The sequence below is a fragment of the Lathyrus oleraceus genome, chromosome 4 (genome assembly GCF_024323335.1).
Source record: "Lathyrus oleraceus cultivar Zhongwan6 chromosome 4, CAAS_Psat_ZW6_1.0, whole genome shotgun sequence".
Classification (NCBI taxonomy): Eukaryota; Viridiplantae; Streptophyta; class Magnoliopsida; order Fabales; family Fabaceae; genus Lathyrus; species Lathyrus oleraceus.
In genome coordinates this window covers 97,480,822-97,506,004 of record NC_066582.1, presented here as the reverse complement: position 1 = coordinate 97,506,004, position 25,183 = coordinate 97,480,822, and the positions used below count along the sequence as shown (strand labels likewise).

The 25,183-nt window shown below is 37.5% G+C and overlaps 2 protein-coding genes across 3 annotated transcripts in view; one reads left to right on the top strand and one right to left on the bottom strand.

Annotated features, from left to right (window-relative positions):
• Positions 1–1,418, top strand: part of LOC127073643 (transcription factor MYBS1) — a 1,808-nt gene extending 390 nt beyond the window's left edge. Inside the window, exons 1-2 of the mRNA XM_051014816.1 lie at positions 1–251; positions 454–1,418. The exon at positions 1–251 is cut by the window's left edge and continues 390 nt beyond it. Coding sequence (XP_050870773.1) covers positions 1–251; positions 454–928 — 726 coding nt within the window. The 3' untranslated portion in view covers positions 929–1,418. The remainder of the gene's footprint in view (positions 252–453) is intronic.
• Positions 1,419–1,968: 550 nt separating this feature from the next.
• Positions 1,969–21,049, bottom strand: LOC127073641 (histone deacetylase 15). Of its 2 annotated transcripts, XM_051014814.1 has the most exons (19): positions 20,913–21,049; positions 20,672–20,818; positions 20,277–20,468; positions 19,959–20,070; positions 19,050–19,126; positions 18,106–18,181; positions 17,869–17,933; positions 17,387–17,442; positions 17,051–17,174; positions 16,832–16,957; positions 16,665–16,715; positions 16,389–16,457; positions 15,885–15,993; positions 14,984–15,063; positions 14,631–14,713; positions 14,500–14,545; positions 14,231–14,402; positions 3,105–11,575; positions 1,969–2,676 (listed from the first exon to the last, which is right to left on the bottom strand). In XM_051014814.1, exons 2-18 carry the CDS (start codon positions 20,795–20,797, stop codon positions 10,635–10,637), a joined length of 2,505 nt encoding a protein of 834 aa, XP_050870771.1. In that variant the 5' UTR covers positions 20,798–20,818; positions 20,913–21,049; the 3' UTR covers positions 1,969–2,676; positions 3,105–10,634. The 2 variants fall into 2 exon arrangements, with proteins under 2 accessions (XP_050870771.1, XP_050870772.1); XM_051014815.1 differs by lacking the exon at positions 3,105–11,575 and having other exon boundaries at positions 20,913–21,043.
• Positions 21,050–25,183: the final 4,134 nt, after the last annotated feature.

Below are 25,183 nucleotides of genomic sequence, written 5' to 3'. Positions count from 1 at the left end.
GTTAGTGCAATTGAGGCAGGTCATGTTTCATTTCCAAATTATGCTAATGAATTAGAAACTAGTTCGAATAAAGATTCTTCTAAGTCCACCACAAGTTTGGATAAGAGATCAAGTTGTAATTTTGGTAGTGGGTTTTCTGGTTTGGGACATGACTCCACCCACCATAGTAGTGGGAAAGGTGGATTGTCAAGGTCTTCATCATCAGAACAAGAAAGGAGAAAAGGAATTCCATGGACAGAAGAAGAGCATAGGTACTTTTTAATTACATATTCATCTTTGAATTTGAATTTGTCTATCTTTTTATATCTCTGTTCATTCTGTCTTTCACTCTGTTTGTCTATCTATCTGTCTACTGGTGTGTAAATAACTATATTTCAATAGACGTATTAGATAGATGAACTATGTTTCAACAAAAATTCAATTCAATTAAAGATTTTGGATTTGTTTTTTCAGGCTGTTTTTACTTGGTCTAGACAAATTTGGAAAAGGAGATTGGAGGAGTATTTCAAGGAACTTTGTGATATCAAGGACACCAACACAAGTGGCAAGTCATGCACAAAAGTATTTCATAAGGTTGAATTCAATGAATAGAGATAGAAGAAGGTCTAGTATTCATGATATTACTAGTGTTAACAATGGAGATGTAGCTAGTAATCATCAAGCACCAATAACAGGGCAACATGGTAACACAATTCCTTCAAATACAATGGGTTTAGGACAATCAATGAAGCATAGAGTTCATCCTCATCACCCTAGTGCTGGTTTAGGAATGTATGGAGCACCAGTTGGACATCCTGTTGTTGCTCCTCCTGCTCATATGGCTTCTGCTGTTGGGACTCCGGTTATGCTTCCTCATCATCCTCATCATCATCCACCTTATGTTGTTCCTCTTGCTTACCCTATGGCACCTCCACCAATGCACCAATAACTTGTTCTTTTCTTCTTTTTTTATGAAAATAAAGTTTATGTGAGTTGGATTTCGAGAATTCATTAGGTCGGATAAGTCTGACACAGATACTTATATTATCCATTAAGTTTTCACGTCGACAACAGAATTTGAATTCAGGTCTTCGTGAAATTTGTGTTGAATCTTTCATGAGTTAACCAACCTACATTGGTTAAATCCTCTTCGTTTTAATTGTTAGTTTAGTGAGGATTTAAAGAAAAGTCCTCTTATGTGAAAAGTTAAGTCATAACTATCTTATGTAAAATAAATTCTTCTCTTGTTAATTTACTCAGAATTTGAGGAATTCAATAATGGAACTGGGTATATAGAGCATGTTTTAGTTGGTTTGGTAAACATCCTTATAAGGTGGAGGGTCATGGTGTACATGTACATAGATATGATTATAATAAATAGGAATAACAACGAATTGAAGTAAAAGAACTTCTCTTTGTTGCCAAGATTATTATGTCAAGTCCTTTTCATTTGATAAATAGAAATATCGTTACTTTTCATGGTTCTAGATTGATGAGACTTAAAACTAATTATTGTTGATTTCCTATTTGCAAATGCCTTTATGAAAGTTGTGTAAAAAAAAGTTTTTATTTTCCTTAAACATCAAATTCAATTAAAAGCATGTATCTGGAGTTATTACAGGTGCCCTGTTATTTATTGAAAACCAAGACTTAAACCTAATTATTGAAAAAAATCATCATTAGATTCGTCAATAACAAGAAAAATCATAACATGATTAATAAGTAGAATCTATCATCATAATGTAAAAGCCAGTTTTTCAAAATTATCATTTATCATCATGATTTAAAGAGCACTTTACAACAACAAAAAAATGAACAATACACAAATACATTAAATTTAGTAGGCATAAAAATTTACTTAAAGTGGCATTTTTTCATTGAAAGTACTCGATTCAAGTTGAAACAAACACATAATAAGTAGATTTTTTTAGAATGTTAAAGTAAGAGAGATTGGGTTGTATTCCTCCTATAGTCTCACTTTCATCTCAATCTTCTGACAGTTCCATCTCATACAAGGAGCGTTGCAAGCTATAAATTATTACAGACAAGATCCATATATAGCTCATTTCATCTAATGAATGTCATTAATGGTACATATCTACTTATTTGCTTTCATTATAACTTCTAACCTGCTTTACATAGCAGATTGGATGATGGAATACTCCACTTCTAACCTCATTTTCAAATTTTCTTCTACCAAAAGAATGAACTTACACTATGACTTCTTGACAAGCAAACAATACACACATTAAGAACGGAAAATTCTGCAAGCATTAAACTGAAAGGCAATGCTTACAAGTTATAAGTCAGTTTGCTTTTATAACAGGTACAAAAACGATTAATTCCTCACATTATCATGTCAATAGCTTCTTAAATATTCAAACAAGGAACAAGGAAGTCATTTGTATCCTTTACCTACCCGAGAGGTTTCTTCTAAGCTGCTCTTTCCCAATTTCTGTGTCAACCTTAAGCACTTACAAGGTCAACCAAAAAATATGTTATCTGCAATCAAGATGGAATATACAACATGCTGATAACTACTAGGTATTCCTGTACTTCAAAATTCAGCTCAACAAAGTCGTTTTGATTTTACACGGCGATGACTGTTCAGCATTCGGAATAAGAAACTTCTACGACCCCACTTCCACCATTTTGGTACCAAAATTCGGCGTCTCTTTTTTGTCTGTTTGTCTACAACTGAAAAAAATATATATAATCAGGTTTTTCAGAGCCTCACAAAAAATATAAATACTAATCTCTACTGCCACATTTCACATAAATTTTTGTAAAGCAATATCCTGTGATGCATCTATACATGTACCGGTATGGGAAACAATATTTTAAAAATAATTAAGATATATGTACGTCAATAAAAAAAATATTAATAGAGAACTAAACTGTTAACTCACAACAAAACATCATAAAAATTTAAAATATATGATTAGAGAACTAAATTTTTAATTTCCAATAACACATCACAATAAAAGTTTTAAAAAAAATGTGTTAAGTTACAATAATAAGGAAACAAAAATACATAAATATAATGTATTGATATGAGAAAATCACAAGTTTTACTAGAAACATGGACGGAAATGTTCTCGCTTAATTACTTCACCCCTACAGACCTTGTGATTGAAGGACTGTGGACGGAATATCATTGGTCAGCCCCATAAGCTAGTCCCATCAACTCTTTAACTCTTAAATGATATTGAACTGGAAAAGCCCCCATGAGCTCAGAGAGGTCTGCCCATTAATCATTTGACCAGATTAGAACATGGAGATTGCAGGGCACCAACGAGCAGGGTCATGTGGTGAAGACACGAACTGACTCCGGCCCAACACTCATTCTTGCTCGGTCCAATATTTTCCAACTATGGATCTTGGTAGAACGTGTCAATTCATGTATTAGGGCAGTAACAGAAACCATTATAGGTTTACATTCTCTATTTTGGATGATGACTAGCCCGACTCACTCCCACTATCTAGTCAAGGTGGGGGACACATGACTAAGTTCATAGGCGTTTGAGATGATCCTCGCAGCAACCCGAATGGGACACCAAATCTATAAATACCCCAGCCCTTCAGCTGAGAGATTCACTTTTTTCAGATCAGAATTTAAAAAAGGGCTCTTTTGGCATCTCGTTGTAGGCAGGGGTAATCTCTATTGTACTAACCATAAGTACAGTTGGAGTCCACCGTGGAGTCCATTAAAACTAACATGGACCGCAATCTCATCTAAAACACTAACTGCCTTTATCACTATCCCACAATAGTGTGACAAGACACCGCCAGCAGCAGCAGCAATGAAGAAACCATAACGCAGATGCAGAACATTATAGAAGAATTATGTCGTGCCAACAAAACCTAGCAAGACAACGTTTTGCATCTCCAACAACAGCGACACGACGACAATCCACCTGAGGCCGAGGAGATCCTAGATCCCCCCAGCCCCTCCCTAATGAAATTTGGGATGCACATGTGCCAGAAAATTTCAAGCTGACATCCCTCATAGTCATCGACAGAGAGAGCGATCCGCGGGAGCACATCAATGCGTATGTCACCGCCTCGCCAACAATCCCACAATGAAACCAGTAACACAGAAACCATAAGGTTAGCAAGGAGAAAGGGGCGCCCATAGGCGAAGAGTTAGGAAAATTGAAGGGAGGTTTCATTATAGAGATCAAGTATCCGACTTGGTTAGCAAATGTGGCGTTGGTTTGAAAGTCATCCCATAAGTTGTGAATTCATGTAGATTTCATTGATCTAAACCTGACATGTCCTGATGATCTTTATATGTTGCCAAACATCGACAGATTGATAGAAAGATCATCAGGATACAGATAGACCCCTTAGACGCGCCCAAGATGACCTTCGTGTCAAACAACTGTAATTACAACTAGAACGTTATGCCCTTTGGACTGAAGCACGCCGGCGCCACCTACTAGAGATTAATGAACGTCGTAGTTTCCAATCAAATAGGACACACCTTAGAAGTGTACATTGATGACATGGTCGTTAAGACCATGGAAGGAGGAAATCACGGTGGTGGCCTAGACGAGATCCTGAAATCGGTCAGGAGTTACAATCTGTGTGAACCCGCCAAATGTTCTTCCGGGGTTCAGGCAGGAAAGTTCTTGAGATTCGTGATGACTAGAAGGGGAATAAAAGAAAACTCTGACAAGTGTGTGGCCATCATTGATATGAGAGGCCCCACCTCAATGAAAGGTCCAGCAGCTAACAGGGGCGATTGACCGCCTTGTCCAGATTTCTCTCATGTGCATGCGACAAATCCTTCCACTTTTTTGCTACTCTAAAGTAGAGGTTCGAGTGGCCGAGTGATGACTAGAAGGGGAATAAAAGAAAACTCTGACAAGTGTGTGGCCATCATTGATATGAGAGGCCCCACCTCAATGAAAGGTCCAGCAGCTAACAGGGGCGATTGACCGCCTTGTCCAGATTTCTCTCATGTGCATGCGACAAATCCTTCCACTTTTTTGCTACTCTAAAGTAGAGGTTCGAGTGGCCGAGTGAGTGCGAACTATCAAATCTGTCAAATTCTGAATAAGTCTGATCTGGCAGACAGAATGGTGTCTTGGCCAGTTAAGTTGTCAAAGTATGATATCAATTTCTTCCCGAGAGGCAGGATCAAAACTTAGGTTCTGGCCGACATTCTTGACAGAGCTCAGGTCCCTTGTAAGTGAGAAGGTCTCGCATGTCTGGATCTTGTCAGTTGACGGTCCCTCAAACCTTAAGGGCAGTGGCGACGGGATAGTATTGGAAGGCCCAGGCAACATCCTTAAAAAACAATCCTTGAGGTTTGAATTTAGGATCAGCAATAACCAAACTGAGATCGAGGCCCTCATCATCGGAATGAACCTCACCATAGAGATGTGCGCCTCAAATCTCATAGCCCAAAGCGACTCCCAATTAATCGCCAATCAAGTAACATGCGAGTATTAAACGAAGGAGACCCAACTCGTCAAATATCTCTAGAGAGTCCAAGACTAAGCTAAAAAGTTCAAGTTCTTTAAGATAATTTATGTGCCCTAAGAGCAGAACGCTCCAGCAAATCTCTTATCGAAGCTCCCCAGCACCAAGAAGCCAGGTCATAATAAAACAGTAATACAAAAAACTCAACCTACGCCCAGCACAAAAAAGCATTGCCAACGCCCAAATCTGGATAACCCCAATAGTTCACTATTTGCCAACGCAGGAGCTTCCTTAAGAGAAACCGAAACACAGAGGATCAGAAGATTAGCTGCGAAATATACCATGGTAGGAGAAAAGTTGTACGAGATGGGAAGAGACTCCCCAATGCTGAGATGTTAGGTCGAGGATGAGACCGCCTTGGTTCTTACTGAGGTCCACAAAGAGGTATGCAGAAGTCACATTGGTGAGCAAGCACTTGCCCACAAGCAACTGAGGGTTGGTTATTATTGGCCGACCCTGATAAAAGACAGTGTTGACTTAGACAAAATATGTGACAAATACCAAAGGCATTCCAACCTCCTCCACACGTCAGCCGAGATTCTCCATTTCGTCACGTCCCCTTGGCTCTTTTACCAGTGAGGCGTGGATATCCTGCGTCCTTTCCCCATAGCGTTGGGTTTGCTGAAGTTTTTGATCGGAGGTGGAACACTTCTAAAAATGGACAGAGGCTGAAATCTCGTCCAAAATCACAAGGGTGTTTCGTTTCTACTAGAAGTGACTCATTTGCATGTTCGGTTTGCCAAGGAGTATTGTCTCAGATAATTAAACCCAGTTTGCCAGCTCTATCGTGGTAGAATTCTGTCATCAACTAGGAATTCAGACAAAGTTCGTTTCAGTCGTCCACCGGCAGGCGAATGGAGAGGCAGAATCAGCCAACTAGGTGATCATGTGTAGGATAAAGAAGTTAGATGACGCCAAGGGTATATGGGTCGAACAACTGCACGAGGTATATTTCTTCTCTTTAATTTCGTTTGATCTAACATTTTTTTGCTTAAGGTGTGCGGTCATATTTAATATATTGTCAACAAAGGTTAAGTGCTCATATCATACAATGTCCCACTCAACCACTGAGGAAACGTCATTTCAAGATGGTTTATGACACAGACACCAAGTTGCCAATGGTGATTGATACGCCCACATGGTGTCGTGAGTAGTTAAATGAGAACTATTAGAGTATTTGCTCAAAATTCTCAATATAGTTGATGCACTTGCATCAATTGGTGATCCAATTCCTAGTTCACATCAACTGATGTCGTTCTAGAAGGTTTACCTTTTGAATTTGCACCAATCTGCCCAGCTCTATGATAGAAACCAACTGATATATAAAAGAAAATAGGGAAAGCCCCTTTGAATTACACAACAGTACCGCAGAACTTCGAGGGTCTGCACCTCCCAATGCCAAAATGGCCTCTTTTCCTATCCAATTCCAAGATGATCAACTCCCTCAATGTCTTCCCCTATTTATTCTAAATCTAAACACTCTTAATTAATAATATAATAATTCTAATAATTACCCACTAACTCTCCTAATAATTTAATATCAGTTACAAAACTCAAGAGTCTAACACTCTAGTCCCAAGACTGCTCCCAAGGTTTAGGGTTTAGGGTTTAGGGTTACTTGAGGGTGCTGTTGGAACTGATGGACGATATGAGTTTCTTTTATCAACCTGTCCAACTCTAGTCCCAAGACTGCTCCCAATCTTTTGTTCTAGCTCATTGTTTCCTAGTGTTGATTCTACATTTGTTAGTACTAGTCCTACCACTATGTGGCATTTCAGGTTAGGACATCCCAATATGCACGCCCTCAAACTTGTACTACAAAGTTGTAATGTTATTTCAGGTTAGGACATCCCAATATGCATGCTACTACAAAGTTGTAATGCTTCATTCAATAATAAAGATTGTGCTTCCTTTTGTTTAGCTTGTTGTATGGACAAACCCCATAGAATTCCATCCTCACCCTCACACACAACACACTCCAAACCATTGGAATTAATTTATGGTGATCTATGGGGACCATATCCTAATGCATCTACCTTAGGCTTCAAATACTATATGTCCTTTTGTCGATGCTTACACTAAGTTCACCTGGATTTACTTTCTTAAAAGTAAACCTGATGCCCTATCTATCTTCAAACAATTTAAGATTATGGCTGAATTACAACATGGTTGCCTATTAAAGCCTTTCAATCTGACAGAGGAGGGGAATTTCGACCATTTAACAAGTATCTGTCTGAACTAGGAATTTTGCAGAGTTATTTGCCCTCACAACACATCATCAAAATGGTGTGATAGAAAGAAAACATAGACACAGGTCTCATTCTACTGAGCCAAGCCTCTCTGCCTCTCACTTATTGGGACTTTGCTTTCTCTATTGTTGTTTACCTCATTAACAGACTTCCCTCTGCATCCATCAATTTTCAAATCCCTTATTCCCTCTTGTTCAACCTCAGGCCTGACTAAGCATTTCTCAAAGTGTTTGGGTGTGCATGATTTCCTCTGTTAAGGCCATACACCAGTCATAAACTTGATTTTAGGTCTCAAGAGGTTACTCCACATCTAACAAAGGATATAGGTGCCTAGCCCCTAATGGGCTTTATATTTCCAGAGATGTGTTGTTTAATGAGTCAAGATTTTCTTATGTTGAACTGTTTCTATCTCCCACTCCAACTGTCACACATACCTCCTCATTTGATGTCTCTCTTTCTCCTCTACCATGTTTCCTTCATTCTCATTCAGATTCCACTCCTAGGCCATCCTCTATATCTACTCAGAACGTTTCTTCAAACCCAACTGCAGGAGCTAACAATCCCTATGAGTCCTCTAATCATGCCAGAATATCCACCACTGCACATACTGAAAGTCAAAGTACTTCCACAACTTCTTCTCCTTCAAAGGATGTTACTTCTTCCCCGGCCTCTCTCTCTCTGTTTCTCCTGGTTCAGGTTCCACTCAGCATATGTCTCATGCTGAGTCTTATAGCTCAACTAATTCAGAGTCCACTGCTCATGTTGTTATTCCTCCTAAGGTTGTTCCAGTTGATGCTAGACCAGCCAGTAGTAATGCTTTGCAGACTAGAGTCAAATCTGGCTTTTCCCAACCTAGACTAGAACCTAAACTTTTGCTTACCCTCTTTGATCCTAAGACAGTTATGCATGCTCTTGCTGACTTGCAGTGGAAGGCAGCCATGCAAGCAAAGTATATGCATGCTCTTGCTGACTTGCAGTGGAAGGCAGCCATGCAAGCAAAGTATATGCTCTCATGATCAACAATACATGGACTTTACTTCCTCTTCCTCCTCAAAGGCATACTATTGGCAACAAATGGATTTCCAGGATAAAAGAAAATCCTTATGGCACAGTTAACAGATACAAGACTAGACTTGTAGCTAAGGGATTTCACCAAAGAGAAGGGTTTGACTTCAATGAGACATTATCTCCTATAGTAAAGCCTATTACCATTAGGATCATTCTATCTATTGCACTCACCTACAATTGGTCCATTCAGCAGCTTGATGTGAACAATGCATTCCTAAATGGTTTATTAGATGAGGAAGTCTACATGGTTCAGCCAAAGGGTTTTGAAAGCTCAAATTTTGATCTGGTGAGCAAACTAAACAAGTTTATGTATGGTCTTAAGCAGGCTCCAAGGCAGTGGTTTGAGAGGTTACAAGTTGCCTTAGTTCGGCTTCAATTCAAGCCAAGCAAGTGTGATCCACCTCTTTTCATCCAATTCTCTCAAGGGCACACAATATAGCTTCTGGTTTATGTTAATGACATCATCATCACTGGAAGCTCCACTGCCCTTGTACAGTCTTATTATCTCTAAGCTGAATGTAGATTTCTCACTTAAACACTTAGGTGAGTTCAACTACTTTCTTAGTATTGAAGTTAAAAAGGGTGCCTCTCAATCTCTTGTGCTAACTCAGACCAAGTACATCAAAGATCTTTTATTAAAAACCAACATGCTTGACTGCACTTCTGTCAACACACCTATGCAATCTACATGTAAACTAACTAAAGTTGGTGTAGGTGTACTTACATTTGTCAGTTCTATGTGTATAGGTCGTCTACCTACTATAGCAAATCACCTTGTTACTCTATAAATAACAAGGTGACATCACTCATTGTAACAAACTTCTGAAAATATGAGGATTTTGTTATATGAAATCAGAGATTGAACTTACATCTTGCTTAGTTTCTAACAAGAACAAGAATGAAGCCAGACTGAGAGTGACTTCAAACATTATCGATGAAGCCAGAGAGATCGTCTATACTCACGAGTTTGTAGCAAAGCAAAGAGTCGTCATATGATACAACTCCAATGTAATCCCAAGGGGAGATTAAGGAAGGCAATCTTGTACTTAAACAGATTGTGGTGCCTGCTCGAATTAGGAAGTTGTTGCCCAACTGGGAGTGAACATATCGCATACGTCAGAAGTTCCCAAATGGTGCTTACAAGCTTGAAGAATTGGATGAACAACTCACCCCCAGAACCTGGTACTCAGTAAACCTGAGATATTACTAGAGTTAATTGTTATGTTTTTGTCGATTGAATAAGGCAATGAGGTTTATCCTGCCAATGTTCGAACTATCAGCACTAATTTTTTAATGAGAAACGTTTATCATTGAAGGATTCTTGCACGCTTATCAGGCATATGATCCTCGTCGTCTTATCAAACATATGAATGTTGGATTTTCATTGAAGGATCTTTGCCACTTTATCGTGCATATGAATGTTGGACCTTCACTGAAGGATCCTTGTCGTCATATCAGGCACATAAATGCAGGACCTTGATTGAAGGATCCTCACCAAAGTAAATTCGACTAGCCCCAAGCAATACTTGAGGGACTCGCCCCAAACATCGCTTGAGGAACTCGTCCCCCAATCAACACTAGAGGGACTCGCCCCAAGAATCGCTTAAGGGACTCGCCCCAAGAGGAAAATTTATTCAATCAGGGCAACATGAAAGAAAGACACCTCGAAAGTAATTGAAATAACAAAGGAAGAAATCATAATAACATAAGTCAAATCGCCACAAAATCTTAATGTTTTCATTAATAAACCCAGAAGGGTGTGGTTACAAAAGAGGCCCGTGCATGACACAATTGTTTGCTTCTCTTCGAAGAAGAGGCGTTCTCTCCTCCCACTAGGAGGGTCACCTTCTAATACACTGGATCTTCCTCATCCACTAGATGGCCATCCTTAACAACCTTGAAAAGGTCAAGTTTGCTAAGATCTAGGTCAGGATAGAGGCAAGCCACCTGGGCTTTCGCTTTTTCAAATGCTCTGTCCTCTGAGGCAACGATGTCATTCTGGGCGTCAGCCAAGTCTTCTTCCAGCATGTTCTTGAGGAAAGCCTCTGCCTTCGCAGACTCCTTCATCGTTGTCAGCTCCGTTCTCACACAGACGAGCTCTTCCTTAAGCTTTTTAGCCTTTTTATTTTTATTTTTCTTAGATTCCTTCAGTCGGTCACGCTCTTCAATGAGGGACTTCAGGGAATTATGAGCCTCAGTCGCCACCTCTCGCCGAGTGTTCAATTGAACTTTCAGATCAGCTACCAGCTTGTCAGACTGACAATGGGCCTCAAACATCGCGCGTTCTATCAGGAACCCCCTTAACATATGCGTCTCCAGTGCATTCGACATTTGCCTGGCTCCCATATGAGCCGCCATGTGATGATCATTAGGGAAGTCAATAGAGAAATCCAAGCGCGCTTGCAGAAAACTCCTGGCGTCAAAATCATTGTCCCAGAGGGACTGTACCTTATTCCCAAAGGGAGCAAAGGAGGATTTCCTCTTCTTAGGCATTCCATCCAGATCGACAATTTCCAGTTGTGCATCTAAATCGATGGTGGGGGTGGGTTGCACTTCAATAGAGGGGTGGCTTTGAGAAGTAGAGTCTGCCTGTCTAGCCATGGCAGGAATCACGATCTTTAAAGGGCGAGTGGAGATAATGGTTCCTCTATCGCCCATTTTCCTTTTTCCTTTTTCGAATGGGCTGCCAAGATGGGTGTAAGGATCGCCAGACCATCTCTCACCTCGAGCAACTTTTTGCTTGGCATGAAGGGCCTTTTTTTGTTCGATAGTCAATGGCGCCATATGTCCTACAAAGAGAAAGAAAGATATTAGCCAAAAACAATATGTTTGTAAACGCCCTAATAATGAAGCATAACCCTATTAATATGAAGAAAATTGCCTAGGCCATGTAGGTCATCATTGCTCTAACATAGGTGTGCGCCTGCAATACAATTGGAAAGCAAAAACATCCACGGTGATATGTTTGCTAGTATATGATCAACGGTTCACAAAGATCACGCCTTCCCAAGACAAGAGCCAGCGTACCTAAGCATTAAATGTTGCACGTGCCCCAAGCAACACTTGAGGGACTCTCCCCAAGCAACGTTTGAGGGACTCGTCTAATGCGGTTCTCAAAGGATTCATATCACTAAAAACACTGCTCATTTTAAGTTAATCACTTCGCCCTACACATATCTCGTGCTTGAGGGACTGTGGACTGGGATAATTTTATTAGGCAAAGGAAAGCCCATGGTAAAGCAGGCCAAATGAAGTGTGGGAACTCTGAGCGGGAGCACTCCAGGTCGCTCAGCCCGAACTAAGGTCCATATTTTACCCATTTTATCACACTTGGCCTATGAAATGTCCAAGACATAACGGTTTTTAAGGATGGCAGTCAAAGGGTAAAATCGTCCCTCCAAGATTTGAGGAACCGGTCTTCCCTTACTCCCACATATTTGTGGGGATGATAGGGAAAATTGTTTCTCTTCTTGCCCGATCCAAATAACCCTTAATAAATACTCCAACCGCAGAGCTTAGAAATGGATTGACTAATTCCATTAAACCCTAACTAACATATAGAGTCTCTTTCTATCAAACATGTGTGCAAACTCTCCCTTTACTGTATTTCACAAGTACACATACCTTCTAGGAATCAGTTGGCAAAAGTGTTAACAGAGGTTTACTTGCAAGATTGGGATGATTGATATTCATTCACTATTAGGCCCATCAATCTCCTGGGCATCAGCAAAAACTCCTTGTAGTTTGTTTTTGGCAAGGGCCCCTTCATGGGCAAACTCCTTCAAAGATTCAATTTCGGCCTTTGCTTGGTCAAACTCATCGCTTAAGCTTCATCCTTCTTTTTACTCTCCTCTCTCAACTTGCACATAAAGCGCTTCGCTTTATCCCGGCTCTCATTACCAATGTCAGCAGGATTTGGGCCTAGTTAAGTTTCTCTTTCAAAGTGTTTAACTGAGTTTTGAGACCCACCACAGATTTATTGGTCCGGTTGTAGGTGCCAAACATTACCCACTCTAGTAGGTGGACCGATTGTAGGTGCCAAACATTACCCACTCTAATAGGAGCCTCCTCAGAAGATAGGTTTCCACCAAGTGGATCGAGGCAGAGGCGGTGTCCAGAATCACATCAGAGAGAGTTTGGCATTTCTACAGGAAGCGAATTATGCTGATTTGCTTGCCAAGAAGTATCATCTCAGATAACAAACACAACTCACCAGCTCAACAGTGATGGAGTTTTACCACCCCTTGGAATCCAGACAAAGATTGTAAGTAGTCCACCCATAAACCAACGGATAGGCGGAATCAACCAACAAAATGATCTTTCGTGGAATAAAGAAAAAGTTGGACAAAGCCAAGGGATTATAGGCAGGACAAGTAGATGAGGTAAAAAGGTTTGGGGTTGTATCATACGACGCCCCATTCGACCACGAAGGAAATGGCATTGAAGATGATTTATGGCACAGATGTTATGTTGCCAGTTGAGATTGACACGCCCACATGGCGGGTGAGCATTTCACTGAAGAATGTAAGACACGCTCATAGGCATTCATATTTTTTATATGCACTACCAAGTATCTAACCACCCTATGCCAACTTAATCGTATTTTCATATGTAAAGAGAACGAAACAAGGCTTAAGTGTGTGGTTGACCTGCTCGACGAAGATAGGGAGATCGCCCACATCCATGAGTTTGCAATCAGGCAAAGAGTTACCATGAGGTACAATTCCAAAGTAGTCCCAAAGGACATGAAGAAGGGTGACCTTATGCTTAGACAGAAGGTGGCCCCTCCTCGGATTAGAAAATTGCTCCCCAATTAGGAAGATCCATTCAGACTGCACCAAAAGTTACCACATGGCACGTATAAGATGGAAGAGTTGGATGGAAGACTTGTTTCCAAAACTTGGAACTAAGTGAACATGAGATATTATTATAGTTTATGTCTTATTATTTCTTGTTAGTCAAATAAGGTGGTGGTGACATTTATTCCGCTAATGTATGAATTTTCTCCTCGAGTAGACGACCGCGTCTATAAATACACAACTAGGAAGCTGGGTAGATTCATTCACTCTTTCACATATCAAAACCTAAAACCCTCCTGTGCTCAACAACGGAAGTAGTGTAGTATCTATTGTACTCAAAGCGAGTACAAAATGGAATAATGAAAGAGAAAGTAGTGTAGTATCTATTGTACTCAACGCGAGTACAAAATGGAATAATGGAAGAGAAAAAAGAAATACCACGAGTATGGAACGTGAACCCGGTATGGGTACTTCATTATTTTAGAAGTACCTACATTTCAGAGATGAAGTGAGATAGCAAAATCCCCCTCCCACAAGGAATACGACCATTCCACCCAGCAAGGTCAAATATATCAAAATAAAACAATTTCAAAGAGAAGCAAGGTTGCAAAATTTAATGAATACAAATCAAAGACAGTTCCTCACCTTTTTTTCCAAGACAGCGCATTTCCCAAAGTGACATCACATATTCAAAGATAGGTTTCAAGGAAGGCCAAAAATTATTCTGAATGTCGAGGACTTCGAAAACAGTCTGCAGGCCAGATTTGGTAGGAAAACTGTTTTCCAGTTCGGGTACATGACTCTCACCCAGTAATACCTGTTCCAATAGAACCCCGATCAGAAGCCAAAAACTATAAACAAGAAAAGTAGCTCTGATTTATTATTCATGTATACCAACCGGCAGAAGAATTTACCTTGATTACTGCAGTTGCAGAAGATGATATAGATCGAAGATTATAGCTGCAACAAAATGTATTTAAATCAACTTGGCAAAATGGAGAGCCTATAGAATACTAAACAGCTAAGAAAGGTATGAGCAACAAACCCCCCCTCAAGAATAACAAGCATTTTTCCACCAGATAGGGCATTCAACATGTGTGTCATCTGTGCGTAGCCAGAGGGAGTAATCTGCATCATTGATGAAAGTCTCAATGTAAGACCCAATAGTATGCTGATTTATTATTGACAAATTAGGTTGTTTCAATTTAAGTGTAGTGAATTTTTTAATCCTCAATAAAACTAAGGTTGCTGTTGTTCAAGAAAAATCAAACTGCAGATTAAATTCTTTATATAGTGGAATGATGTAATTTATTGCTTAGTACTGCTAACAATTGTATTTCAATAAAGTTATTCACAAAAAGGCCAACACAAAGATAAAGATCAAGTTAAAATTCTTACATCACAACCTCCTAGGGGATCACCTCTTGCAGCATCAAATCCTGCTGATATTATGGTAAAATCTGGAGCAAATTCAGAAGCTGAAAAGGAATGTCATTCAATATCAATGTTTCAAGCAGAGAATAGTTGCCTTTTTAAATAGAAAGGCGCACAACACTCGCGATCTTGACATAAATAGAATAACAGATAAAGAATTTTCTATCCAAGAACTTTGAGAGTCTTGGTCTCTCCCCTCCAAGAATTAGAGTCTTGGTCTCTCCCTTCCAAATAACCTCTTCTAAATTTTCAGATAACCCATCTAACCTACTGTATCATCCTTTTATTCACACACCCCAAATAACTACTCAATAACTGATACTAAATGTTAATATTAAAAACACTAGCTACTGATAAAAAAGGTAACTGTCTGATAGAATAGAACAACCACATTCAGTTTTGGTTCCTTGTAATTCTTAAGGTTTAACAAACTTGAACTTGGGAGTTTGGAGAGGAGGAGAATGGAGGGTTTCAAAAAACAATTTTTTTTTAAATATAGAGAAGTCTTTGACATTTTTTGAAAAAATAATCTTGTTTAGAAAGATAAAATAGTGCTTATCATTAATATATTATAAATTTTTGGAATACTATATTACAACATAAATTATATTTGAAAAATTTGTCTAAGCCCTCCAAAAACCCTCCTCCAATATAATTTTTTAGTTCCCCAAATTAGGGGGATTTTGGTTTTTGAATAAAACAAATTCCCCAAAAAACCCTCACGACCTAAATCCTTCTATTTTTTTCACTCAATCCTACCCTTTTTCAAAACCCTCCCTTCCCCTCCAAACTCCCAAACAAAACCCAAAGGCTACGACTAGGAATAAAATAAAATAAACCTCGGTAGGTCACAATAAATACTAACCTATAGGAAGTACAACATGCTGAAATGCAAAATTGTAATCATTATCACTAACACCACCTCGACTCCATGGAATATTCACACAGTATCCTTCTGCACCCATGTAACCAACCTGAAAAGGCAAAGATGAACTCATGATTATTCTCAGTTCTCAGAATCTAAACCTGTTAGACAGCACTCCTTCTGCACCCAAGTTAGCAGTGCTGCAACCAATTTAACCCAAAACCCCATGGCAATAACAACCAAAACATTATCTGGACATGTACATATCTTCCAGCAGTTTACACATAATACTGAACTCTATTGGACCAATTCCTATCTACGAAACTCCTAAATTGTATCTACAGGACAAAGTTAAAGCATAACCCAAGCCCTCCATGTCCAGATAACCCATGCTAAATTCCTGGATGAAATATTTATCTCTACATGTTTTAGTTTCTTTAAAAAATCACTCCGTAAAAAACATTTCCACTAATACCAGACCAAAATTTGTCTGCAATCAAATACCTCATGAGCACCTCCAGTACCAGGATAAAATGTTCCGTCCTCGTGTCTATGCAATGAAATATACAAGACCTACAGTATTGATAATACTCATAAGCATCATTAGAATGATGAGAAAGTGGCATAGCTCATAAAAAAACCATAGTTAAACTAATTCATAAAAAAATAAAAAATAATAAACACCAATATGAAAAACATTAAATAACAGGTCAAAGATTAGTACAATGTAAATTAAAGGTAAAAGCAAGGAGAGCAAAATTATAATTAAATCCAGCTCACTGATTTGTTTTTCTCAAATATTTCCTGTGTGCCATTTCCGTGATGAACATCCTGCAAAGATCAAGAAGCACAATAAACTAATACTTAAATAACATAGTGAATGTCTTAGTCAACACTGGCTTCAGGAAAATTGCATAATTACAGAGATAGATGAGTAAAGACATTACCCAATCTAAAATTAGAACTTTCCTAGCCCCTGCAGCCTGAGCTGCCAATGCTGCCACTGCAGCATTATTGTGAAGACAAAAGCCCATCACATCTTTTACACCGGCATGATGACCAGGAGGTCTAACCTGATTTCAGTTAGGAACATTAATTAACTACAGTAAACCTTAAATTGATCAGATTTTAGTGATAATTATCAATAGCAACTAAATGATTAGTACCAAAGCAAATCCATTTTTGACACGCCCAGAAACAATTGCTGATGCCAGATCAGCACATAACCCAGCTGCAAGCCTAGCAGCACATGCTGAATGCTTGTTGGCGTATGTGTCGGAAGTGAAATAACTGAAATCATATGGGGGTCATTGATCATGATAAAGATATATTGCCAATGTAAAGCAAGAGTATGGAAATCTTAAAACTGAAGCATTTAATGAAATCCAGTATAGAGGACCAGCGATATTACAAACTGTATTAAAAACAACACATCTATACAAATGAGGAAAATATTTATTAGAGAGAAAGACAGCTCACAAGAAAGAAATGGATTAACACACCTAGACATTAACTTGCTCGTAACTTCCACAGATTCAATATGCTCCGAAGAATGAACCTTCAATTCAAATATCTTAAATGGTTAGAATTGTGTGATGATCATTAATCCAACAGTTACCTTTGAGATATATGGTTAAAGAAAGGAAGAGGAGAAAAAGGCAGAAATTGAAAAGTAGTTAAAACAAACGCTGTCCTACCAGCACAATCACTGAATGACAAGATGCAGCCGACAAAAATTTATTCTATAGATATTTTTGAACTGGAACTGGATTTACAACTGATACTAAAACGGTGATTACATCGTGTTTAATAAAAGAAGGGTGTGATCCATACTTCATATCATATTTAAATTAAATAAATAAAAAAGCCAGTTTTTCCTCGAAAACAATGAGCAGTATATATCATTAGCAAGTATGTCCAGCCATTGACCTACATTTGTTTGGGGATCTCCTATTAAAAAATACATGAAATAGGTGTCAATTACCATCATAAGTTCTTCTTGAGTGATTTCTCTAGCAGGAATTGGATAGCATCTCCCTGGAAATATACCTGCATGACTCAAATTTGACAAATTAATGCACTTGATCAATATTACTTTATCAAAGACAAACGAAAATTGGAAGGAAATCAGTAGTAGGGCTAAGTGGTAAATTTTGATAGCCACAAAAAATGAATAATAATAATAATAATAATAATAGCAATTATTTGGATAGATAAATACCAGCTCTCGTAAGACTAGCAACAATTGCTCGAAGTCGATCTGGCCTTTCAGGGTGTGGATGCGATTTCTTTTCAACCTACTCAAACCAACAACCGCCAGAAAATATATTATCACATAAACATATGTGAAATTCCTAGCAAAGAAAAACACAGAGCATCATAGTGCATGCATGTGATGCATCAAAATTCAATGCTATGTGGCGAAACTGTAGTAGTGTGTATCGTAGACCATGGACCAAGCAAACAAGTTTTTTCTGATTTAGAAAAAGACGAAGAATAAAAGGAACAAAGTGGAATAACAGATGGTATCCATGCACAGGTTATGAGAAGACCCTGGTCGATGGCAAGTCAAAAGCTATAATATAAGTAAATAACTTTGAAACACTCGCAGAAACATGTCAGAATGATTAAAATTAACATCAAAACTGGTATGATGTTGAAACACTGAAAAACTTACCACAAAACAATTCACATACAAATTTAAAAGATCGTACAAAACATGCTCCTTTGACTCTTTGAGTTTGTTTAAAATAGAAATTAGTTGATAGTATTAAAAAAGAGTAAAGTTAATATTGACAACTAGCTAAAAATATGAACTAACTAGAATTACATTCTTCAATTATGGAATCAGATACTCATAAAAGAAAATCCCTACTTTGATATATCATCAACTGAAATAACTCTGCCCACAAATGCACTAGTGTATAATATTACTACTACAGGGTGGGAGAGTACTGAATGTTCTTCTTTTCCAGTTCAACATTTTCAAAGAATACAAAACAAAGACATGAAAATGAAAATACTGGTATTTCATTGAAAATAAAGAAATTATTCGTGATTGGATATTGATCAAAATGCCAATGTTTATATATGCTGATATGCTAGTAAGAAGGCATTGCATTATAAGGGGGGCAAAAGTGAATCGACAAAACAGCAAAACCATACTTCTGCATGTAACAACATTCTTTCATCAAAACCAATTGCCGTAGAACTGTTTGCAGCTGATTCCTGGGAGTCAAAATCTACAAAGATAAGGGTAAAACTGAAATAAATTTGGAGTTTAATACCATGCTGAGGCAAAATCCAGGTACAACCATATGAGAATGACTATCTTTAGTAAGAATAAACATAAGGATATAGACAAAAGTGACATTGATACTAGCCAGTATGAATTTCTTTTAGTTAGCTCCATACAGATTTCTATACAAGCTAAAGAGGGAAAAAACACTGAGCTACAGAAATGACACCTCTGTGCACTGTGCATTTTGATGCATTGTAATTTTCTTGAATTAATGTTTCCTGTGATACTAAAAAAAGGCCACATGAGTCTATATTCTATATACAGTTGCTGCTTTGCATTATCTCCATTGTGTCTTTCAGCTTCTTTTATTAATACTGCCTTAAACAGCTAGGATCCTAGGGTCAAGCGGAAATATGGGCTTCAATATGCTTTTAATTAGGATTTCTTCCAATATAAAGGTTTTCTTTTAATATAAGGAATTAGATCAGAGATTTCTTTATAAACAAGTGCCTTAGTTCTACAAGGAAATCAGTCTTTTGAAAGTTGAGTACCAAATTTCTTTGTCTGTTCTTTTCTCTCCTAAGTTAACTTGATGATAAATTTTAATGAATCGACATATAAGTTTAATAATTTTAAAAAAATATAGATAACGAACATTCTATCATTGACTCTGACAGCTTAAATTTAACAGTCATAATAAAGGCTGCCAATAGATGAACTTGGAAGGCAGTTTGACAAGATTCCTATAAAATTATTTTTATTACAGAAACATGGTCCGGAATACCCTATTGACTATAACTATGAGAGAATCATTAGCAAGATTGCATATTCACCTCTCATTGCTTTTATACTTGGTTGGATCTCATTCAGACCTCCATCTTGTGCAAAGGGCGATGCAAAATGCCCAAGGCTTAGGATTTTAGAATCTTTATGCTCCCCACATTCCTGTACGTGAAGATATCGTTGAATTATTATTCAAAAAAATTGAAGAACGATCCGTAATAATGATAAGAGATGATTAATACCACCAAATCTAGTTCACACCCATATATCATGATTGATAACTCTCCATAAAAGAATAAGATTTCCTATAAAACTTATTTAAGAAAAAATATAGCATACAATGTGGAAAAGGTAAATTACAAACATACTTCGCAGCAGATATCATTGTCTAGGTTATCCATAGTACAGTTTTTACAGAACCACTTGATGACTTCAACAGACTTCTCCACCGGACACGGCTCCCAATCAGTATCCTCCTCATCGTCCTCCTCAAACAGCTCTTTGTTTTCATACATGTCCTTAAAAGTTAGTTCCTTCTGCATCTGCACCCTAACCCTTTTCTGCAACCAAGCAAACAACAATGTCAGTGGTTTTATAAAATACTAGTCCGCGACTGCTATTGCCGCAACAACCCCGAGGGGTTCGACGTTTAAACAACCACAGTCACAACCAAACCAACTGCCATCGACAACAATTTATCATAATATCAAATATCCCCGTGCAAATTAAACTTTGTAATTTGTAATTTAAAGCTTATACATACAGCATTAGGCTGTGCCTCGCTGGCATCGGAACGCGAAAGCGAGCTCTCGCCTCTTCCATTAGACACTTCAGCAGCTTGCTTGTGAAGACTGTTATCAGCATCCATTTCTAATACTCCGGTAACCATGAAAATAGTCCAAAAAAAACCCTAGAAATTTGAAGAAATTCGTCAATGTGAATCAAAATTAACGCATACAACAGTTCAAATTCATTAGATAGATAGAAGAAAGTGAGAGGGTTACCCGTTAACGGTAAGGGCGTCGGAGAGAGATTCCGGAGTGCGTTGTGGCGGGTTTAGAGCTGCCTGCCACAAAACACCGTTTTTTATGGTTTTTAAAAAGTTGGGGTTTTGTTTTGTTTTTTTTTTTCGATATGCGTAAACGGGATCGAAAAGTAAGACTCTTTATTTATAGTACATTACAGCCGTCAAAATTGATTTATATGGGCCTGTCAGCTTGTACTTTAAATTTAGAATTTATAACTACTACCTACACCCCCAACTTCTATCTCACACACCCACTATAATATCTTCATAGTTAAAAATTACAATCTTCATACTCACAATCTAATTTTTTAGATTTTTTTTTAAAACTTAGATTTTATCAAGATTTATAGTTTATATTACATATTTACAAATCAGTGATGTTTTTCATTAAATAAATGTATTTATACAAAAAAAATATATAACATTTAAAAAAAACATGCAATTTTATTGGATTTTTGAAACTTTTTAGACTAGATTTATAGTTTTATATTGAAAATTTAGAAATATTTGATATAATAAAAAAATTTGCTTTCATTTTTATGGACAATTTATAGATATTTGATATGGACAATATCTGTTTTAGTGTCAATTTTGAAAGTATCAGTAAAAATGCATATAATCATATCGGGAATTTTTTTAAAAACCACTAAAAATACATATTGTCCATACCGAATATTTAAAATTGTCGTTATATATAGAGGTGTGATTTGATATTTTTAAAAATCTATAACGTCCAGATTTTTTTATGTCTTTTTTTCTACACTAAGGATAAGAGGAAGGCATGGCAAGATCATACCTAGATTGAGCGAGAGAGTGGTTGCATAAAGCTCTTATAAAGGCGACGAATATGGCGATAACAATCATCTACAGACTATAGTAGGTAGATTAGTCCTCATCCGTTCTCACCATAAGATGATTGAGCACTCTCGCGAATTACGTACTCTCAAGCGCATATGAGGTAGAGTTTGACGTGACAAAGATTATGATGTTGAGCCAAATGTTGTCGTTGTTGATGATGTTGATATAGAGGTGAGATTTCGGGATGATACGGAGGTTCCTGCTTAGACAAATATAGAGGTTCATGTTTTAGCTTATACATAGGTGTCAACTCAAACTGATACAAAGGTGTATGTTCAGCCTAACACGAATGGGTTAGGGGTTCCTTTGAGGGACTTCTGACGTCACCTTACTCTCTGGGTTGTCAATCATGTGGCATTTAGATTATGCCGGTGGTAGGGTATAAACATTTTAATTTAAGTTGTTTTTTATTTATTAATGGTTAATTGAATGTAACTCATTACTTATGCTTTATTTGTTACAAGATTGTGCTTCATTGAAGGTCCTCACTCATTGGTTGAAGTTTAAGAAAATATTTGAAATGTGTATGCCTGATCACATCAGGGCGATTGTCGTTGATGATGGCATGTTGTCGTTGGTGGACTATTCATTCATCGTGCTTGACGTTCCCCTTATTGTATACTTTTGTGAAGCAATATAATAAATTGACATTTGTCTTGCATCTTCCATTTAATAAGATGATGGTTGCTCTATATGATGTATTCATCCTTTTTCATCTCTTCCTTACTGGTAATTTCTTCACTCATACGTTGATGAACTAGAAGAATGCATGTATGGATACCAAAACATACATAAATGTTACATGGGGGGTGATATTTGAGGAGTTTAGGGCTAACAAAGGTGCTCCTTTTCGTCTTTTTTTGCTTTAGGATATGTGTCAGTCACTGGTGGAGCATTATATGTAGGGGTTTTCGCGGTGCGGTTTGGATGGTTTTGACGCAAAAAGTCATCCAAACCGCAAGAGAAAAAAACATACGGTTTGGTTTGGTTCGGTTGGCTTTTAGAACTAAACCAAACCAAACTAATGCGGTTTGGTTCGGTTGGTTAGGTTTTTTATAAAAAAATTATTGAGCCATAAATACACATATAGATGACAACATAACTTTATATTTAGTCATTCATACACTACCAAGTAACAATAAAACTCATCATATTTGCACAACAAATTCCCATTTAATAGGTAAAATTCAGGTTAGACAAAAGTGGAATAATAAACATAAAACAATAACATAAACACAATATAAAAAATATTATAATGAAAAAATAGAGGAGATAGGAGACTACTGAAGATGAAAAATAAAGAACAAAATAGAGGAAATATTAGACAAGAAGATGTGCGGTAAAAACAAATTTGGAAGAGAGAATTGTTGCATAAAAATGAGAGGGTGGAAAAGAAAGAATGTAAGCGAGTAGATATTAGAGAAGATGCAAGATGTATTTAGCGTAGAAGACGTGATATTCCTATGAGTGATTTGAGAACACTGAAACAGAAACCATGAGTGTGAGGAAGAGAAAATCACTTGTAATCGTAAGGCTAAGGCATAATAGGTTTAGGTTTGGTTTGGATGTGAGTTAAGTGAAATAGGTTGTAACATAATGCAGTTTGATTCGGTTGGGTTCAGTTTGGAAAATATAAACTGCAAACCGAACCGAACCATGTGGTTTTGTTAAAAGATGACCCAAACACATCCGAACCAAATGCGGTTTTAGTTTGGTTTGGTTTGGTTTGCGGTTTTCTATTGGGTGAGTTTGGTTTTGAACACCCCTAATTATATGTATGAGGTGGTCGCTAAGTTATATATGTCGCATCTTGTAAGATGTATTATCTTAACAAATAAGTCTCGTGTATACATCGATGCCAAATACATATCATTATTTGTTGACTTTGAGCATCTCAATTGAGTATGAGGTTGTGCTACATTGAAAATATTATCGATTGCCTTTTGAGAGGCAAATGCCTTTGAGACGAGACAACTTTTCGGTTATATGAGTCTATTTCATGTATGAATATCTATTATGTTTTATATATTTTCTCCTTGTCACAATTATAAGAAAAAATAACTACTTTCACGTTGATTAAGAAAGTTAGTTAAATGTAATTAATTTTCTAACTTTCATGTATAATCAAGGTATATCCTTAGTTATATTTAATGACTATATTCTGTCGTGGAACCATAATTGGAGAAGTTTACAGAAGCTACGATGAAACGAAGCTTCATAGGTGATTTTATGATGTGGTGTTACTAATTAGAGGTTATGATCATGATGTTTCTTGAACTAGAATCGTTGATCTTGACTCAACGTCACTGATTGATGTCGATCTTAAATCGGCGTTGCTAATCTCTGACACGAAGGTTCAGATGAATAATACATGCATAGTTAGCACTTCAACACTCATGTCAGCTTAGGGTTTGAGAAAACTATAATTTTGTAATAAGAGTGAAGATTAAAGATTATGTACCTGAAAATCCTTTGTTAAGGTATTTATACCTTGGGCTTGGTAGCGGGGGTTGAATAAGTGAGCCTCGTGTTATTGGGTCTTTAGAAGGCACAGAGTAGTGAGGCCTTGGGCCTTTGGCTGCCACGTAATAGTTGCCCCCAAGATCGTCGGACACTCTGGATGTTGGTGGAGTCTTTTAGTAGTCGTGGTCGACCCTTGAGAATGGCAATTTAGACGCTAGCTAGCATGCGCTAATTTAGTTTTTCCAAAGTATAATAGGGGAACGTGTACATTTAATGTAGTTATATCATTGAAGCGTTTTGTTGTTTCTCTTTGACGTGTGACCTGAAAAAGTATGGATTGGTGTGACATAGCTTACCATACACTTGAGGGCAGTTAAGTAGGATTATATTCCGAAGGAGATATCTCATTGTTGGACCACGCTTGCTTCTTACATTCATTTTGATATGCTCGATTATTTTTCCCTATATAAGAATAAAGTGAATGTGGATAAAAAAAATTGTAATCTCGTATACTGAGTTTCTCTTTATTTCCTTTGAGGCTCTTCCTCTTCTCTGAGAGCATTTTACTGAAGTAAGCATTACCACTCATTAAAAGCTTCAAAGCTTAAACTTTTGGATTTTTGCTTTCCTTTATTGCCTTTGACCTTATACTTCAAGGTACCCTCTCTTCACTACAACTTTTCATTTCAGCATTTACTATATTTTCGCTACGATGAACGATACCCCTATTATCATTGTGATTTATTTGGAAGGTAATGTTTCCTCTTTGATAGATATGGAATGAAGTACGAATCTCATTCCTTTTCATCTATCACCGGGGATTTTAAACTAGAATTTATCCCCTTGATTAACGATTTGTAAATGGAAGGAACATTTGGAGAATCTCTTTCAGATATGGCTCCTTTTAAGGATTCTTCGAAGACTCTA

Bases quoted from the DNA above. Each gene is read 5' to 3' on its own strand.
- LOC127073641 (XM_051014814.1), bottom strand. From the start codon at position 20,797: ATGGTTACCGGAGTATTAGAAATGGATGCTGATAACAGTCTTCACAAG. The intron at 20,469-20,671 runs GTATGTATAAGC...GCTTGGTTGCAG, and splicing joins GCGAGGCACAGCCTAATGCT to AAAAGGGTTAGGGTGCAGAT. The intron at 18,182-19,049 runs GTATGGTTTTGC...TGGTTTGAGTAG, and splicing joins GAATGTTGTTACATGCAGAA to GTTGAAAAGAAATCGCATCC.